General features: G+C 43.5%; 1 protein-coding gene across 1 annotated transcript in view; it reads left to right on the top strand.

The window, feature by feature from the left end:
* Positions 1–2,623: 2,623 nt before the first annotated feature.
* Positions 2,624–19,330, top strand: part of DGKH (diacylglycerol kinase eta) — a 168,197-nt gene continuing 151,490 nt past the window's right edge. Inside the window, exons 1-2 of the mRNA XM_081815508.1 lie at positions 2,624–2,726; positions 9,461–9,664. Of these exons, the coding sequence (XP_081671634.1) occupies positions 2,667–2,726; positions 9,461–9,664 (264 nt within the window). The 5' untranslated portion in view covers positions 2,624–2,666. The remainder of the gene's footprint in view (positions 2,727–9,460; positions 9,665–19,330) is intronic.

Genomic DNA, 19,330 nt, shown 5'->3' with positions numbered 1-19,330 from the left:
TTCCAATTCTATCACATAATTCCTTTGTTCAACCTTTACTGAGCACGTATGATACATCAGGAACTACTGAGAACTAGGAAAATGGAGATTAAGTCTGTCATAATACTTGTCGTCAGGGATACTATGTTAAAAAATGAGTTTAATAAAGTCTTCCAAGGCATTGTGATGGGGTAGGGGGGTGTGCGTTTCATCTCGAGTGAGTGGCCAGTTCTAACCTGCAGCAGGGTCAAAAGATTTCATAACGAAGCAACTCTTAGATTGAATCCTGAAAGATGAGCAGGTGTTTGGACAGGCGGAGTAAGAAGAAGGACATCCCGTGAGACAGCACAGCATAAAATTAAGTGGCCTTACAGGAAACTGCATGTGAGGCGCTCAGAGTTGTTTGATGAGACTGGAGAAATAGATACTGGCTAAGATACTGGGACTTCATCCTACAGGTAATGGGGGGCCATTCGAAGGGCTTATTCAGGGGATGACTCACTCCATTTTGTATTTGAGAAGGCTTACTTTGGCCACAATGTGAGAGATGGCAGTGGTGGAAGTCCCACCAGCTTTGAGACAGTGAGACTAATAAGGAAAGAAATGAAATATTTCTGGGGCTTGAAACAGAGGACCTGAAACCAGGCAAGAACAGTGAAATGGGGGGAAGGTGATAGAACATTCTGGTGTGTGGAGGGGGCAAATGGGAGAGAGAAGAAAGAACCTGGGGCAATTTTCAGATTTCTCCTTTGGGTGACTAGGTGGATTATGAAGACTTTTACCGAGAGCATGAGACAAAAGAAAAAAGCCAGCTGGCAGGAAAATTACCTTCTGTTTTAATCAAGCTGAGTTTAAGGCCCATGGGACGTCAGGGTAGAAATTTCTGGTAAGAAGTGGGCTTTACAGAACTGGAGATCTGGGGTGGGGATGGCCATTTATGAGTTATCAGCACATGGTTGGTAGTTGAAGTCATTCATGAGTGGGTGTGCATAGACCAGGCAGCATTAGAAACAGAGCAAGGGCAGATTATTTAGGCACTTCAACATGTAAGAGGTGGCAAGAGGGCTGAACAAGAAACGCTTGGAGAACTTGGAAACCTAAGTCTCAAAGGGGCCAGTGGAAGGCATAGTTTCAAGGACAAAAGTCAGGTCCCCAATGACAAATGCTGCAGATGGGTTAAGTAAGAAGAGAACTGAAAATAACAACAACAACAATCTCATTGTTTAGGGCATTTTTAAAGCCACAAATGGCCTTTGTCAGGGTCACCTCGGTGGAAGTCCCTCTGCAGGGAAGAATGAGTAGTAGATTGAGAAATGTATGTGAGAATAATGAGAACAGGCGTTGATCTCCCAAAAAGCTTGGCTGTGAGGAGGTGGGGACTGGAGGCAGACTGGATCAAGTAAGTGTTTTTAATTTTTCGGTTTGTTTTTAAAATGTGTGAATGTGTTTGACATGATTAAGAGCCGTGGGAAGATGCTGATAGAGGGAGCCTGAAAGTCCAGGGGAGGGAATAACCCGTGAAAAGCCATTCTTGGCTTGGAACTAGATGGAAACCGACTTCCACGCCAGAATGATGATCGGAAGCGCCATTTGTAACGTTGTTTTCAAAGGGCTGGAGGAGGTGACTTGCCATCTATTGAGCACTCACTGGGAGCCAGTCCCTTTCTCCAATTTGAATGTACTGCTGGAACTGGAAGGCAGATCGACTCCGTGGCCGGATTTCTTTCCACGAAACCGTTAATCATTAAAAATGAATCAAAGAAGCACTCTCGCTCAAGCTTAAACCCTCCTGCAGATGCTAACCCATCTGCAATCTTTTTAACATCACAAAGAATAAACCATCCCTGGCACAGCTGGTCGGCGAGCGGCTCTGGAGTGCAGTTATCTCCCTTGCTCTGTTGAAGTCGGTAACTGTCCGGTGTGATTTCCTTCGAGCCTCAGCGCCCGAAGGAGGGGAGGTGCTCGCAGCCCCGGGCAGCCGGCGTTTTGAGGGAGGCGGGCGCGAGCTGCAGGCACCGGGAGCGGGAGAGAGGGAGAGGGGCGCCGGGAGGCGTCTCCCGGGACTCTCAGCCACCGCCGCTCGGGTGGCCAGCGCGTCGACCGGCCCAGCTCCGGCTTTCCCCGCCGCTCCCGGCGCGCCCGGCGGCGGCTCGGCGCCCGGCCCCGGGGACGGCTGCTCGTGTCCGCCGGGCCGCCCGGTGCCCGTGACCACCCGGCGGCCGCTTTCGGTTCCGCGCCTTATAAGGCCTGACAGGGGGGTCACGTGCGTCCCGGGCCGCCCGCTGGGAGGAGGGGGCGGCGGGGGGGAGGGGCGGGAAGCGGGGAGGAAAAGGGGAGGGAGCCGGGGGCGGAGGAAGGAGCGAGGGGCGGATTCCGTGGTCGTGGGAGGCGGTGGCAGCGGCGGCGGGGAGCGGACCGCTCGGAGCTGGACCGAGGAGGAGGAGGAGGAGGAGGTGGAGGAGGAGGAAGGGACCGGCGCGGGGGCGGGAGAGCGCAGCGCGGCGGAAGCCGGAGACGGCGGGAGGGCCGGTGGCTGGCCCCGGGCAGGAGCCGGGGCGGCGGCGGCGGCGGCGGCGGCCGAGAGGACCGCGGCGAGGGAAGCGCATCCAGCGGCCCCGGCGGCGGCGGCGGCGGCGGCGGGGGCCCGGGTCCCCGCGCCCGGGCGGTCGGCGGGCGCGGGCGGCGCGATGGAGCCGCAGCACGTGCGCCCCGCGCCCGGCGCCCGCAGCCCGGCCTGGGAGGAACCGGTGGGTACAGCGCCCGCGCCCACCCCCTCCCACTTCTCCTCTGCTCCCCCCCGCCCGGGCCGGGTTCCGTTCAGGAAATGGCCCGGGATGAGGTCCCCAGCTGCTTCCCAGCCGGGGCAGCGCTTCCTCCGCCGCCCGGGCTCCTCCTCGCGCGCCGCCCCGAGCGCCTTTGTCCGGCCAGCCGAGGCTCTCCCCGAGGGGCCGCTGGCGAACCGCTGACGACGGCCCTCGGAGGACCGTTTCCGTTGCTTCATCGACTCCTCAACTTTTGACTCGATTTTAGAGCACGGGGGGCAGGAGGAGGGAGAGGAGAACGCCAGACTGTGGGGGCAGCGTGCGGGCTCGGGGGAGACCGCTCTTCCCTCCTGAGACCGCGCCCTGGCCGTCACCTGGGCGCGCAGGTTCCGAAGGACCGCGGCGGGCGCGGGCTGCTCGCGGCTGGAAGCCTGGAGCCACGCCTCCTGCTAGCCGCTCCGGCCCTGGGGTTTCCAGGGTTCCAGGGTTGTGCCCGGGATGAAGCGGGAAGCTAACCTCGATCTCACTGCACATGCCGCCCAGAGGTTGGGTAATTTTAGGGACCGAGAGGAGCGTGTGCGGGTGTTTTGTGTGTGTGAGGATAAGGAGGAGAAGACCGGGGGGCTTTGGATTTGTTCCCTCAAACTCCTCCAACTTCCTTCTTTCTTTCAACTCAGACAGTCAGAACCGTCTCACATCCCTCCAGGGATTCTACCCCGGAATCCCCGTCTCACTCAGAGCCCTGTAACCCTCTGTGGGCTGCCTTTTCCCTGGCATCGAATTTTGGCTCTCCACGCCCTGCCTCGATGTTTGCTCCTACGTCTTGGTTGAAATTCTTGAACCTATCTGGAAACCCTCGTCTGAAATTTCTGGCCTCACCCGTGTTCTGTTCAACGTGTTCGGATGCTCTTTTCCCAGGGACTCTGCGTGTCTGCTCAGGCTGGCCCCCTGCCTGTTAAGAGCGTCTAGGTCAGGTGCCAGGCTTGGTTCTCCTTTTTCTTTGCTAGTATGTACATTCTCAGCTCCTTTGCCCAAATACATTTCTCTGCCTCTTGTTTCCCGACCTTTCAGAGGTGTCCTTGGACTCTGATCCATCTGTATCTGCAGCTGTCTCTGCTTTTGTAAATTTGAACATGTTGTTAGGTTGCCCATCTGCTCATACTTCTTCTATTGTGGTTATCACTGGGGATTAAATTGTTCTTGAAACTAAAAATAACAATCCGGTTTTGAAGTTTAAATCAAAGATCATGGAGAACTAAATTCATTGACCTGTTTTTGTTACTTTTTTCTTTTAAACTTTCCTATATGAAGTCCCTTTTGAACTCAGATGCTTTAAGCCAACACCGATCACAGTGAAAAATACCTTGTTATATGTATTTTACTTTAGGGGACTGATGGCAGAACTACTTCATACCTAGGAAAATAGAGAAAAAGTTTAATGTTGCTTTACTTTAAGTGACAAAAATGAAAATGCTCCTTTATTTGCCTTTAAAACTAGAGCCCTAACAGAAGTGTGTGAATGAACCGTGACACTTTACCCAGACTGCAGAACTCTCCTTAAAAAATTGAGTTTATTTTCTTTAAACACTGAAGGCCTTTTTATTCACTCAACAGATATTTTATCTGGCATCTACTGTGTTCCAGGATTGTTGTATATAGCAGTTAACACAGACACAAATCCTTACATCTTCACAGAGCATACATTCTTAACAGAATGTCTTGTTTCATATATGTTAGGAGTTGACATTCAGATAGTTAAAAAAAAAATCTTCAGAGAGCTCACGTATGTGCCACAAAATGATACTTTGACAAAGTGATTTTATTTGAAAACCTGTGGTCATACGTGTATGACCACAAAGTCTAAGAATTCTCATTTAAATTCCTTAAAAAATAGTTACCCAAATTACTGAAAAGTGGCATATACAAGAAATGGGGAGATAAATTAGGGGGGAAAGAATGCTTAAATGTTAATTATTTCAGGGAGGAAATATCGGCTTAGTCTAAATATGTTTTGAAAGAACACAAAATTCATCAAAATCAGGGATTCTTGAACTTATCTTGGGTCAATGATCCCTTTAAGAATCTAACCAAAGCTATGGAGTCTCTCTGCACAATGTATCTCTGCAATGTATATATAAAAAAATAAAATTTCAGGTGAATCAGAATTCCTGAGGCCCAATCTGTGGACCCTCAAAGACGTTGGGCTAAGGAACATCTGCTTTGACTAGGAGTCCATTTTGCAGTTATTGAAAATCTGCTGTCTGATTAATACTTTACTATAAAAGTATACTCATTAAAAATGTTTATAATAAGAATATTTAATATTGAGTAGGAAATAGTCACATTACACTGACCCTGAATTACTCCTTATTGCGTATAATAGCATACCTATAAGGATTTACTCTCCTTGTTCTTTTTTGATGAAACCTAAAACATGGTGATATGATTCTACATGGAACTATTCAGACAAAAGAGTAAACGTAATCTCAGGAATTGATGCTGAATAACAGTAAAGAGAACAGAACTTCTGGCTTGCAATATACCCATGTCGAGCTGAGAGTCAGCTACTGGACTTCAAGACATTCTTTGTATTTGGAGATAAAATGAAGTTATTTAGTTAAGTGAGGGCATTTAAATAAACAGTTAGCCTTATCATTACTCCAGCTATGGCATCAGGCCTAAAAGAAGATAAATGTTAGCATTCACGTTTCTGTGTATTTTCTTTAATGCTAGCTTTGGAATGTAATCAAATCAGTGGAAATAGAGGCATTACCTAAATTTCTAATCAATATGAAAATATTTTGGTGGTGGGAGGGAAGATATTTAGCCAAACAACCCTTACTCATAGATGATATCATGGGGTGGGGGTGGGGAGATGGATAGCTTGAATTCCAGCCAAAACTCAGAAATTGTGGGCATACTTACAAAGCAGACCTCAGACAGTGATACTAGGATACTAGGGTACATTTTACTTACTAAAATTTGTTTATATTTCCATGTGATTTTTGTCTACTTGGCTCTGATGAAATGATTCAATAAACTAATGGAAAATTAGAAAGGGAAGAGTTTCAAAGGAAAAGGGGCCAGAATATAAATGAGAAGTTATAAGCATATTTGTGCATTTGGTCTAGATGACAAAAGGTTTTTGCCTTAGGTGCAGGGATAACCATAGGTACATGGAGTTGCTAGCATGATGAATCTAAAATCTTTTTTCACTCAGGTAACAACCAAGGAAATTTTAATGGAGTAAAGTTTTGAATGTTAAATTTCAAATATATAACAGATAGTATATTATGGAAGTAGTTGTAAAAGTTTGAATGAAAGCAGGCCTGTACTTATTCGCCTGCAGTGTTCTTTGCATGGTTCCCATTGATTAGGAGTATGAGTCCTAGAATGTTACTGTTTGAAAGTCCAACTTGGGTTCTTCAGTATATAAGTGTAGAGTTCTACATATTTGTGATATAGTGTTTAACATAAAAGCATAGACCATAAGGGATTTAAAAGTTGCAAGTGGATATTAAACCTCTTTTGTTAAAGGTAATGGTCAATAATAAGAATATAATTTAAAATATCTATCAGTAAGAATATGTTAATATTCACAAAATCGGTATCACAATGAGAATTGGCTGTGATTTATACATCTTCAGTGTAATAATTTTTCTTTCTTTAAACGGGGCAGGAAGCCCTATAAAGTAGAAACCTGATTTAGTGGTAGCTTCTATTTCCATTTCATCCTGAAAGCAGTGTCTACATGGCTTATGTCCAAGTTTTTAATAGTGTGTTTGTGATATGTTATGTGCCAAACAAAGATTTCAAAGTAACAATAATAAAAGAAATATGTAAGACACATCTAAGAAATTATTTGAAAATCTAAAAACACCACGTAAGGAAAAAGTCAAGGGAATCTTGTAAATCGAAGAAATAATGTAATATACCACATATTTGAAATTTGTTTCAGTTGCCGTTCTGAGCTACATTAAAATGGTTGAAAGTATGGAACTCTTGACATTGCTATTATATTTTTAAGGGAAGTGAAGTACCTTGCAGGTATACCATTATCCAGATTGGGTATTCATTCTGGAAACTTCTAGTTTACGGATAAGAACTGAGAAGAATCTAATGGATCGGGTACCTTCCATTAGGGATTACTTGAAACAATCTCCTCAGAAGAGGTGATTGAAGAAAACAGGGTTTTCATGAACTGCCTTTTGTGGGAAATGAAGTGACATTCCTTCATTTGCCTACACACTATTTTCACTCTGAGTGTTCTATGTGCTAGGGAAACTGTAGAGCAGGGATAATTTATTTAGCATGAGTAGGCTAAGACTGGCTATGCTTTCAAAGTCACAACCAAGTTTTAGAACTTGTTACAGGAGTCTTTGAAGAGCAGGTACAACTGAGGTTAAATTTTTATGGAGTAATAAATACCTTCACTTTGAGTCATTAATTGCCCAGCTCTTGCACATGAAGCTCTTTTAGGGTATCTTTAAGCAATCAGTGTCTGCATCAGAATGAGAACTCTATTCAGCCCTCTTCAGATCACAGGATGGGCATGGGTGTTCAACAGTGCATTTCAGTTTAACCACTCCACCTGGACTTAGGAACATGGTGCTATATAAAACTTGAAAGCCTGAAGTGTGAATACAAACATAATAATTGACAAACTAAATTTTGTTATGTGGTGTGCTAAAGTGAATAGAATATTAGCATAGTAATCATATGATTTTGACTTTGGCCCTAGCTCATGATTTTGGGTCTCACTTTCATTATAGGAGGAGTCTGAACTAGGCTTATTCTTTCAAAGTGCCCTTTGCTAGGTGTTCATGTCTATGCTGACAAACCATTGGACTCATCAGTGACCAAACAGGTTGGGCTAAAGGCCATTATTTTGATTATTTTTCTCTTAAAGAATTTCCTTCACAACAATATGTTCTGTGTAGATCTAGAATTACATATTTACAAAGCCATAACGGCTCTTAAAGTTTATTTTGCCCGGCTCCTTCCCTTCCTAAAGAAGACAACAGAAGCTGGAGAAGTAGCTTCCATCAGTTTGTATTTCAAGGCAGCAATCTCCTGTCTCTGAAGATTCAAACCAGCACATTTTACATTTTAATCAGCAATGTGGATGTATAGAATTGGGATTGAATATTGTTTCTTATAACCCCTTAGAACTGTTAGTTTTGACAGAGCAATCAAATTATTGTTGAGAGTAAGATTGCAACTAAAAAGAAACAAAACAAAACTTCAATAGAATGCTAGTTTGGAGGACCCTTAAAGGTCATGTCAGCTGAAAAAGTAGAAGGTCATAACTGAAAAAATAGGAATGGGTACTGAAGGACATGAACACGCTGAAGAGATTCAGTGCTTTACTGAAGTGTGAAGAGTCCCTACAGCCTGGCGGGGACTTTTTGCCCTATTTAAAACTACAGCTAAGTTTAGAGTTCTCTGTGGATGACAAGAGGAATCTGTCATTTTAGTGTCTTCTCCCCCAAGCCCTCCCACACCAACAAAGGTTCTTTGACGCTGAGCGTGCACACCCGCCGCGAGGCTGCTATTCCCAAGTGCCCGCTTAGCCAGCTCGCTTGGGACGAGCTGTGAGCGGGTGGCGGCAGCCTGTTGATCCCATTTCCTCCGGCTTTGGTCCGGGTTAGGGAGTGGCTCTCCCAGGACCTCCAATGTTTTCGTGCTCGGGCACTGGTGTTCACATGGTTTCAGTGCATTGTTTGCTAACAGGCAGTCTCGGTTAGCGCTTCAGTTTAGGCATTTATTTTGCATTCTGTGGTCTTGGGCTCCGTGTACTCTCTTGTTTCTGCGCTCTCTCCACGCCCTTCCCAGTTTCCTGTTAGCCAAAGGGATCGCTCTTTCTGAACGAAAAGTTCTCAGAGCGGAGTGGAACCTCCCGGAAAATGCTCTTCTCTTCCGTGTGCGCCGGATGGAGGTGGGGGTGGGCCAGGAACTAAACACCGCGGTTGGGAGAGCTGAAAGGACCCGAACCCCGAGGCAGAGGCGGGAGAGGTATGGTTCATCGGAGATGCGCTGAAGGGTCGTGAGACGGGGGACAAGGGGCAGCGCCCCTCCATCTGGGGGGCGGAAGGTACTTTTATTCAGCGGGAACCGTGCGGCGAGGCCCAAGGCTCTGGAGAGATTCTAGGTCTAGGGGGTGGCAGGGTGTACCCAAGGGAGTCGGGAGGAAGCTCTAGGTTCCCTTTCTACTCCAGGAGCCGTTCTTGCCCCGGCTGCCCGTGAGCCGAGGGAGGGAGCATAGCCACTGCCCGGCTTGCGGGGCTGGGCTGCGGAGGTTTCCTGTCCCTCCCCCGCCCCCCACTCCCGTCCATCCTGGGGACCCCAGGCCCCAGGGGGAAGTGGTAGTTTGCCCCTGTCCCTCTGTCACTCCCATCCTCTCTACCCGTGCAGGTCGTATTCTGGGTCAGGAACCCTGTAACATCCCGAGGCTGGGTGCGCAGGGGTCCCAAGCGGGCCGGGGTCCGCGTCCCCTGTGCCCCACTGCGCTCGCCGCTCTGGCCGGAGCCGGGCGGAGAGGCCTGGAGGGCCGCTGCCGGGAAGGGGTCTGATCCCGCGCGCCCCTTCTCCTGCGGGGGCGGCTGGGGGAGCTGAAGATGGCGGCTGCAGCCGGGCGCGGGGCTCTGGGCCCGGCTCGGACCGAGCGCACCCACTGACCGCCGCCGCCGCCCCCACCGGGCGGTGCTGTGTCCCCGCAGGAGTCGGAGAGGATGGCCGGGGCCGGCGGCCAGCACCACCCTCCGGGCGCTGCGGGAGGAGCGGCCGCCGCGGCCGGCGCCGCGGTCACTCCCGGCGCTGCCTCGGCGGGGCCCGGAGACGATTCCTCTGACAGCGAAGCGGAGCAAGAGGGACCCCAGAAACTGATCCGCAAAGTGTCCACCTCGGGGCAGATCCGGACCAAGGTGAGGCGGGCCTAAGGGCAGCGTGGAGGGCGGGCGGCTTCGGGGCGGGGAAGAGGAGCGAGGGCGCCTGGGGCGCTCGGAGCGCGCCGGCGATCCCGGGAACGTAGGGCACAAGGTGAGGGCGGGGCCTGGCCCGGGGGCGGGGCCGGCGGTGCTGGACCGCCGCGCGGCAGGAAGGGATTCCCGGCCCCGCGAGGGAGGCGGTCAGGGTGGGCTCCCGGGGAGCTCGGCGGCCGACTTGGAGGAGAAGGAAACCAGCGGCTCGGCGGGAGCGTGGGAAAATGCTGAAGCGCTCTTGAGAGTTCCCACTCAGGGAACTTAGAAGGACTGTTTTATTTTTTTGTCCTCCCTGCGTGCAGTGGTTGGGTGGAGTATGTGCCTTGCGCAGAGAGCCGAGTGCAGGCCGACCAGCCAAAGATGCAAGAAGCCCCTCACCTTCCCTTCCCGCGGGCAGCAGCTGTCTCCTCCCCAGGACCACTCCGAAAGGGTGGGTGGGGAGGTGACAGCAAACAGCCCCCTTACCTCCCGCAGAAGCCAAGGCGCGACGCCTGTGTAAATGATGCTGGCGGTTAAACATACCCTGCGAGACACATCAGCAAGCCAGGCTATTGAGTCGTGGGTTCCTGCAGAGTGCAGGGTTCAGATCTTACCAGCCATGGTTATCTTAATGAAGATTAACCTCTTTGTGTTATATGGACATTAGCAAGCTGTGTTACTCTTATTTATGTAGCAGGTGCTTTTGACCCCTGAGGGCTCAAAGTTGAGAGTTTTAAATAGATCTTGAGCATATACATAGGAAATGCTTACCACACTGAAGGATTATTCACATTTTTCAGTTTTCATCATACTTTAAAAATCATCATACTTTAAAAGTCTGTTATCACTGGGGTACTTTAATGAGTTATTTGAAGAGAACCAATGAAATTATTGGGTGTGCTCTCTTTAAAAATAAATTTGCAAAAGTTAATTCTGTAGTTAGTTTTATGAGAATTTGTTTTTTAAGGTCAGTGGACTCCTATATGAGAGTAGAACTTTTATTACATGTTTATGAAATCATGCTTTTATTAGCCTGCCTCCTTATTTTCTAAAATAAATATATGTAAGCACACGCAAGTGTTAACAAGATGCACTTAGCAAAGAGTCAAAGATTGCTTCGGTCATTTTTTTTTTTTTTAACTGCCCATCCTGTAACTCATTTTAATAGTGACATTTCTTCATTTAATAGAATCTATGATAACTTAAGGATATGGGTTTAATATATTTTTAGAAGATAACGGCTAAACAAGATAGGGACTTTCTAACAGTGCCTTTAACATTTGAAATCTTAATTTTAAAAAAGTTTATAAAACTGTGTTACTAATGGGCAAAATGGTAAGTTTAAAAAATGGCATATTTTATAGATTCTTATGAAATGGTTAAAATTCCATGCAAACATATCAGAATTTACCAGTACATTTATACTGCTTGAAAGAAAATTTAGAGATGGCTCTAATTTGAGTTAAGTTAAACAACAAATTTGGGGGTGGGTACAATTAAAATTTGTAGGTCTCAGGAATTCATGGTAATAGCTAAGTTCATATTCTTTAAATTTTGTATTATCTATGGTTTGGGGTAAAGCATGTTTTTGAGACTAAGAATAAATTCAAAAAGCACATTTATTATTGGTTTTCCATTTAACTTTCTAATAAAAATATTTAGTGCATGATTTTTTCCATGATTGGAGAGTGATCGTTAAATGAAATATTTCTTAAATTTCCCAAGATGTATTGAATTTCAGAAATTCTGCATTTTATACTAACTCATACAAATGTTTACAAGTTCATCAGCATTTTCATATACGAACACGTGAGATCCAGGCCTAAAACTCCTGAGACTGGTGAGCCTCAAACTCTCCGCCTGCCCCCCCACCTCAATCCAGACTGTTCATATATGCTACAGATTTCATCAGTTATATCTTTTTATCACACATACTGATTCTCAGGGAAGAGAGCTAGGGTAGGAAGGGGATTCATAAAGTGAGAACTGCTAAATTTGATCCAGGGAAGAGTTAAGGGAAAAGATCTTTTAGAAAAAGACTATACTTGCTTGATCATCTCCACAGATAGGCAAGATGGGAGAGTCTGGAGGAGAACGAGGCCAGGACTAGCCCAAGGCCTAGTGGTTTTTGAGACAGAAAGCAGTTCTGGGGCGCTTGGGTGGCTCAATTGGTTAAGCCTCTGGCTCTTGATTTCGGCTCAGGTTGTGATCTCAGGTCATGAGATCGAGCCCTGTGTTGGGCTCAGCACTCAGCATGGAGTCTGCTTGAGATTCTGTCTCTCCCTCTCCCTCTGCTCCTCCTCTGCTCATGCTCTCTCTCAAAATAAATAAATAAATCTTAAAAAAAGAAATCAAAATATTTCTTAAATGAATAACTTAAATGAATAATCTATATATTATACACTTATATGTAATGCTTCATATATATGGATATTATTATGAAAACATGGTACTTACTTTAGTTTCCTTTAAGAGCCTTACGGTCATGAAGTTGTTTGGTGAGTTTAGGTTTGGGGTAAAAAAGGCCACCAAAGTAATGACCTTATTTAAAATGTTCTTTGTTGTAAATACTGGTTAATGTTTTAAATAATTTGAATAATCTCAAATTAATTGTGGCATTTGGAAAGTATCCGGGTTTTTTCTTACTTGAAATAAGAATGCATGCATATAAAAGGATATTCAAGAGTGTGAGAGGATATTCAGTGATGGGAGGGTATTCAGTGGAAAGTAATCTCCCTCTCACTCCAGACTTTCTAATCTTCATCACAGAGGCAACTGTTGACATATTTCTTGGTATGCTTCCAGAAAATGTCTATGAACATACATATGTTTCTTTAAAAAGTACAAATGGGAACATTCTGTACACAATGCTGTGTCTTGTTTGGAGTTCTAATACGATCATTTCCCTAATGGCGTGTGCACATCTACCTCATTCTTTTTAATGGTGGGAAAGTATTCCATTATGTTAGGTTGAACTAAATGAATTTGCTAGGTCAGTAGGTCAAAAATGGTCAAGGGTAGGTCAAAAATGATCAAGGGCCTGGGAGGTCCGGGAAATGGGAAGATGTTGGTGAAAGGGTACAAACTTTCAGTTATAGAATGAATAAGTTCTGGGAATCTAATGTGCAGCATAGTGACTATAGTTAATAATCCTGTATTGTAGCCTTGAAATTTGCTGAGAATATATCTTCAGCATTCTTACTTTTTATTTTATTTTATTTATTTAGTTTTTTATTATTTATTTATTTATTTATTTATTAAATGTTTTATTTATTTATTCATGAAAGTCAGAGAGAGAGAGAGGCAGAGGCAGAGGGAGAAGCAGGCTCCCCGCCTAGCAGGGAGCCTGATGTGGGACTCGATCCCAGGACCCTGGGATCATGACCTGAGCTGAAGGCAGACGCTTAACCATCTGAGCCATCCAGGTGCCCTAGTTTATTTTTTATTTTTATTTGAGACAGAGAGAGAGAGAGAGCACAAGCAGAAGGAGAGCCAGGCAGAGGGAGAAGTAGGCTCCTCGCTGAGCAAGGAGCCCCATGCGGGACTCAATCCCAGAACTCTGGGATCATGACCTGAGTTGAAGGCAGCCGCTTAACAGACTGAGCCACGCAGGCGTCCCAGCATTCTCACTTTTTAAAAAAGATTTTATTTATTTATTTGAGAGAGAGAGAGAGCAGGGGGAGGGGCAGAGGGAGAAGGAGAGAGCTTCTCAAGCAGACTTCCCCCTGAGCGCAGAGCCTGACTTGGGGCTTGATATCATGACCCTGAGATCATGACCGGAGCCAAAATCAAGAGTCAGATGCTCAACTGACTGAGCCACCCAGGCATCCCTAGATTTTAAGGATCCTTAAACACAAGCACACACACACATTAATTATGTGAGGTGCTGGTTATGTTAATTAACCTAATTGTGGCAATTATTTCACAATATGTATGTCTATCAAATTATCACGTTGTATACTTTATATATAATTTTGTTTGTCAGTTATATCTCAATAAAGCTGGAAAAAAATGGTTGAATGTGGGAAATTTCATTTGGTTCAGCCTAACATGATATATCATCATTTAATTACCCATTTCTCTATGGTAGGAAATATGGGTTATTTTCGGACAACACTAATCTCAGTTTTGTTTTGTTTTTGTTTTTTTTTTTTGCAGTGGATATGATGACTCTTAAAGTAAAAAATAAGACTGGCATGCTTTTAAAATTAGTGTGATTTAATAATTAAATTCTCCTGTACATTTTAGTACCCTCCTCACATCCCCATTTTGTATACGCTTTGTTCTCCTTTTCATTTTTTTCCTGTTTCTTTGTCCTTGCTTTGTACTATTTTTCTATCTCTCTGTTTTTCACTTTTTTCCTTTCTCTGTATCAGCTAAGTGGAATTTTGGGTAGTCTCAGCTAGCTAGCCAGGTGCTAAACAGAAGATAATTGTATGGCTGCCTCTATTTCCCCAAAGGAAAAAAAATCCCTTACTTAAAAAAGTGGAAATGGTGCTGATGTGAGAAAGCCAATGGGAGCTGTAATTCATCCCTTGTCTTCCTCTCTCCTTGTCCTTGGCTCTTATTCCTAATTCTTAGTTCTGTCTTAAGGAGAAGGTTGATTTTACATTCAGCTTTATTGTTACAGAGAATTTCACAGGTATTTATTGAGAACGAGACATTCTGAAACAGCACTAATATAAACTCAGACCACCTTGGTTTTGAACATGAATGTGAAAGAAGCTTTGTTTGCTTTTTGTTGGCTGATGAATACTGTGGCCCATGAATACAGGGACTGGCTGGAGGAACCTCGGTCAGATTTGTAGACTAAGATTGTTCAACCATCGTAAGCCACATGGTATCAACAAGTGAACCATCTCAGTGACTTTTTCAGACAAAAAAAATGACTCATCTTGGCAAAGGTCTTAAAGCTTCATGTGTCAAAAATGTCTCCTAATTAGGTTTATTGTGCTCTCATTGATCTGGCATTTCTATGTCTTCTTACAGTTAATTCGGAATATTGATGGGTCTTTCTTTTTATGGGTCTTTAAATTTAGGTAAAACATACCTAACCCCTGAAAAGATATTCAGAACTTTGCAACATTATATCTGGATTAAGATATCTCTTTAAGCACATTAAGAAAATAGGCACCACAATCTTCAATTAGTACCTTGGTTTTACTTTAACATGAAGGATGTATAAATAAATTCTTGTACCTTTATGGTAGGGCAGTAGATGGAAATATTGATTTGTATTTTTCACTGCCTAATGAGATGCAGTTTGTGCAATTAAAACATTATCTTTCACCATAACTGTAGTTAGAGTAGTCTAGGGAAGACTTGCTCAGCATTTTTCAAATTGTAGGTGGCAGCCCCTTAAAACTTTTAAGCACAGTTCTGAGTGGAATTGTTGGATTGGGTGATGATCCAAGTATGAGGAGAAACAGAAACACGGCTAGAAGACTGTTAAGAAATGAGAATAAAGTAATATCGACAGGTTTATTGTTCAGGAGCTCAATAGGATATGAGAAGCAAGTAGGAATTTTAACATTTTGCTAGGTGATGAGCAGGAAGATATTTTGAATAACAAGAATAATTAACATTCATCTAGGGCAGAACTTGGTGAGTTTTTCCTGTAGAGGTTCAGATAGTAAAGTTTTAAGCTTTGTGGGCCATAAAGGCTGTGTCAAAATTACTCAACTCTACTGTTGTTCTGTGAAAGCAGCCATAGACAATACTTAAATGAATAAGTGGGGAGATAAAACTTTAAGGACACTGGAATTTGAATTTCATAGTTTTCAGGTATGCAGAAATATTCTTCATCTTCTTTTTTTAAAAAGCCATTTAAACATGTAAAAACCTTCTTAACTGATGGGCTGTACAAAATCAGGTGGCCAGAAGAAAATGGCCCATAGGTTTGGCTGGTGGGCCATAGTTTTCTGACCCCTATTCTAGATGGTGGAAAATGGTCCAGTTCGGTTTGCCAAGCACTGCAAAGTTAAGGTGCTGCTCGATGCAATCAGCATTTAAGGGACCAAATAAAGCTAGATTTCAATCCATTTAAAAATCTCATCTTTGTAGAACATTTTATTTTTAGCTTGGTTTGCGTCTTTGCTTCCATTTTAATGTGAACTAAATATAGACTGGAAAATCTGAGTCCTGGTACAGTAATACATGGTATAACAGCTTTCTTTCCATTTTGATTACAAGTTAAACATGATATTCCATTATTAAAGATAAGAGACATAATAATTTACTAAACCTTTACATATAACTTAAGATGCCTTATTTGAAAGTATCTAAATTTAGAAAGCCTTCGCTTAGTTTAAGGTTGCATGTTTGCTGTTGTGGTCGGAGTGACAAAAGGTTATATGACACGACCATTGTCAACCACCCAGGGCTCCTTTCTGTTTCCAGGGTACAGGGTTTCACTCATATTGGATTTGTTAGGCTTTACTTACTCAGGAAATGTGTTTATAAGCAAAGGTTTTAATTAAAGAGAGTTTGTTTTATATCTAAGAATAGACCTTTGAAAAAAGCCATAACATGTTAGTACATTATTTTTCCTTGGCAAATTTGTGTGGTTTTGCTGGGTATCGAGTATATTTCTCTGTGAATATTTAGTCACTTGAAACACATTTGTATTTTTGATTTGGTTAAGTGGTTTAAAATGGTCAATAATCATTATTGATAATAGCCTTAATTTAGGATTCAATTCACGTTGTTTCTGTTTTAGGTAGTCGTTTATTATTTTTTTTTCAAATGAACATATATAGTAATAATTCCCTCCCCCTTGCTCTTTGTTATGAGGATATTTGGAAGACTATCAGGCTCTTGTTTTATACCAAAGAAATATGATTAACTTTATCATGTTTGGAGCTGGAATTTCTAACCTTCTCGCTGTGCCATTTGAATCCTACGACTTTTTCAGACCACCAGCATGTGATTTACTATAATAAATCTTTTTGTATAGGCTTGGGGCATTTATGTCAGAAATTTTAAAATTCCTCTCTACTTAGCATTTTATTGTTTACAGAGCGGTTTTCGTAACTGAATAAACTGAATACACGTGAGCTAATTTAACAGTTGTGCGAAATTGCCTAAATTTTACATCTGAGACTCAGTTTAATATCTGCTGAGTAAATGGCAGGCTGGAACTCAAAAGCAAGACTTCTAACTACGGTGCCATTATTCCCCGGCACGGTGGACCCAATGGTAGGTTCCAAATTCCTTTTTTTCAGGAGTTCCATACGCCTCTTGGGTTTTGAAGCCTTACCTCTACAGGGTACAGACACAGGTGGATGCAGGCAGTCTCCACTTCTCTCCCCTCCTCGCCCTTCCCCCCTCCCTCTCCTTCTCCAGGCCCTACCCCTTCCTCCTCCTTCCTGTCCTGCCCTTTATCAATTTGTTTAGTCTGTAAGTATATCTCTCACCAATGTTACGGATTTTATAACGTCTTTTTGCATTTGAATCCCACGTTTTTAGTGACATGTTTAAGGGTGTGTGTTTGCAAAATGAATTTCTGAATAAAAAATTTCAGCTGAAATTTCTCCTGATTTTAATTACTGTTAGCAAAATCACGGAATCACTTTGAGAAACATCTTTAGAAGGCCTAATTTAGAAGAAATCCTTTTAGGTAGCTAACTCTACAAATAGGTTTTCAAAGAAAACTGTTAGTTTCACTTCCATAAGGTAAGATGCTATTTTTAAAAGGTCATGAGAGAGCGTTAAAAAGAATTATATAAGGTAATTTTCCATGTGGCCTATTAAAACATAGTTGAGGAAAAAGTATGCATAACATTTATTTTTAACTAGTTAAGGGATGGAAATGATATTTGGGGTGCCATTTTCTCTATCTATTTTATTTAAATCAGAAATTTTGCCGGGCTGTATACCTGAGCAGGCATACTGTTTTGACTTGGATTGTTTGTACAAACTCATATAGTACTTTAAAATTATAACGGGGGTGCCTGGGTGGCTCAGTCAGTTAAGCGACTGACTCAGGTCATGGTCTCAGGGTCATGAGATTGAGCCCCGCTTTGGGCTCAGCCCTGAGTGTGGAGCCTGCTTAAGATTCTCTCTCTCCCTCTCCCCCCTGCCACGTTCTTGCTCTCTATCTAAACAAAAAAATTATAACATTAAAATAATGTTATAATATAATGTTAGATATCATTAATATATAATAAATATAAATTTTATATATGCTTACATATATAGATACATGTAATGTGTGTTATATATGGTGTATGAACATAACATATAATTATAATTATTATATTATAATATTATAATATATAATATTATATTCGTTATATACACGTTACATGTATGAACATATCTCTGTAGTTTGTGAAGCAGAATGGTAAAACGAGCAGCCCTGAATCCAGTGTAAGAACTAGAATACTCCCAGTACCATACATCTACCTGTGTGCTCCTTCTCTTTTTTACTCTTTTGCTGCCCCTCAATTCATTCAAAAAGATATTTACGGTGTTCCAAGCACCCTCATATGTGCCAGGATTGAGCAATAAACAAAATAGACAAAAACCTCTGCCTTCATGGAGGTCACATTTTAATGCAGGGAGAAGTTATGAACTCATAAATATGTAAAATGTGTAGCATAATAGAAGGTGAGAAGTGCTGTAGAGAAAAGACATGAGTGGTGGTTGGGTAGGAAGGGGAAAGGTCTTCCTGAGAAGGTGACATCTGAGCAAAGATCTTGAGGGAATGAATCACAGACTTCTGAGGGAAAAGCAAAGTAGGCGGAAGGAACAACCGATGCAAAAATCAACAGGCAGAAGCCGTGATAAGGAGGGGGATCAGTGGGACTGAAGTTGGGGGTGGTGGGAGTCAGGGGGAAGCAGGTAGAAAGTTGGAAGTAGGTTAACAGTGTCAAAAGTAAGGTGGTACTATAGAGAAGAGTTCTTAGCCTGGGGTTCATGCATTCCTTAGCATGGATGGGCTTTGGAGGGATCACCAAATTTTAGATCTGTGTGTACATCCCTCAGAAGACTAAAACCGTTGATTTGTAAAGGGGACTTGCAGGACGGACAATAAATGATAGATGAAAAAAATACACACATACTATAACCAACTGTTGTCATGGTCATTTGGAGAAATGCTAAAATGGAGGGTGGGCTCAATGAAATGAATCGTGTTCAGCGGCATAGAATAGCAAGGTTCCTTTCAGGAGTTAGTAGTGTTGGGTTTGCATCTCGGCTCTTTTGGGTACTATTAGGTGACCTTAGTCACGTTACCTAATGTGACAGAGAATGCTGTGCTCATCAGTTTCTGTTTCTTCTGTTCTTCCTGGCCCACCCTTGGATTTCATTCCCCCCTTGCAGATAGGTGGGGTTATGTAACTGAGTTCAGGCCAGGGGAATTTGGGTGGGAGTGATGTTTGTCGTTTGGCTTCTAAAGCCTTTTATGGGACTCTGTGTTTTGTCTCTTCTCTCACCTGCCACCTAGATGTAGATTATCTAGTGAGAGGAGCTTGGATCCTTGAATGACTTCATGGAGCAGAGCCTCCTGCCCCTAAACCTCACTGATCACACTGGATTGTGACACTAGAAGGAAATAGACCTTTATTGTGTTAAGCCTCTGAGATTTGGACATTGTTTGCTGTATCAGTTAGCATCCTGTGACCAATA

The sequence above is a fragment of the Leptonychotes weddellii genome, chromosome 3 (assembly GCF_054177405.1).
Source record: "Leptonychotes weddellii isolate Sample4059 chromosome 3, ASM5417740v2, whole genome shotgun sequence".
Classification (NCBI taxonomy): domain Eukaryota; kingdom Metazoa; phylum Chordata; class Mammalia; order Carnivora; family Phocidae; genus Leptonychotes; species Leptonychotes weddellii.
This window is presented reverse-complemented; position numbering and strand designations above follow the sequence as displayed.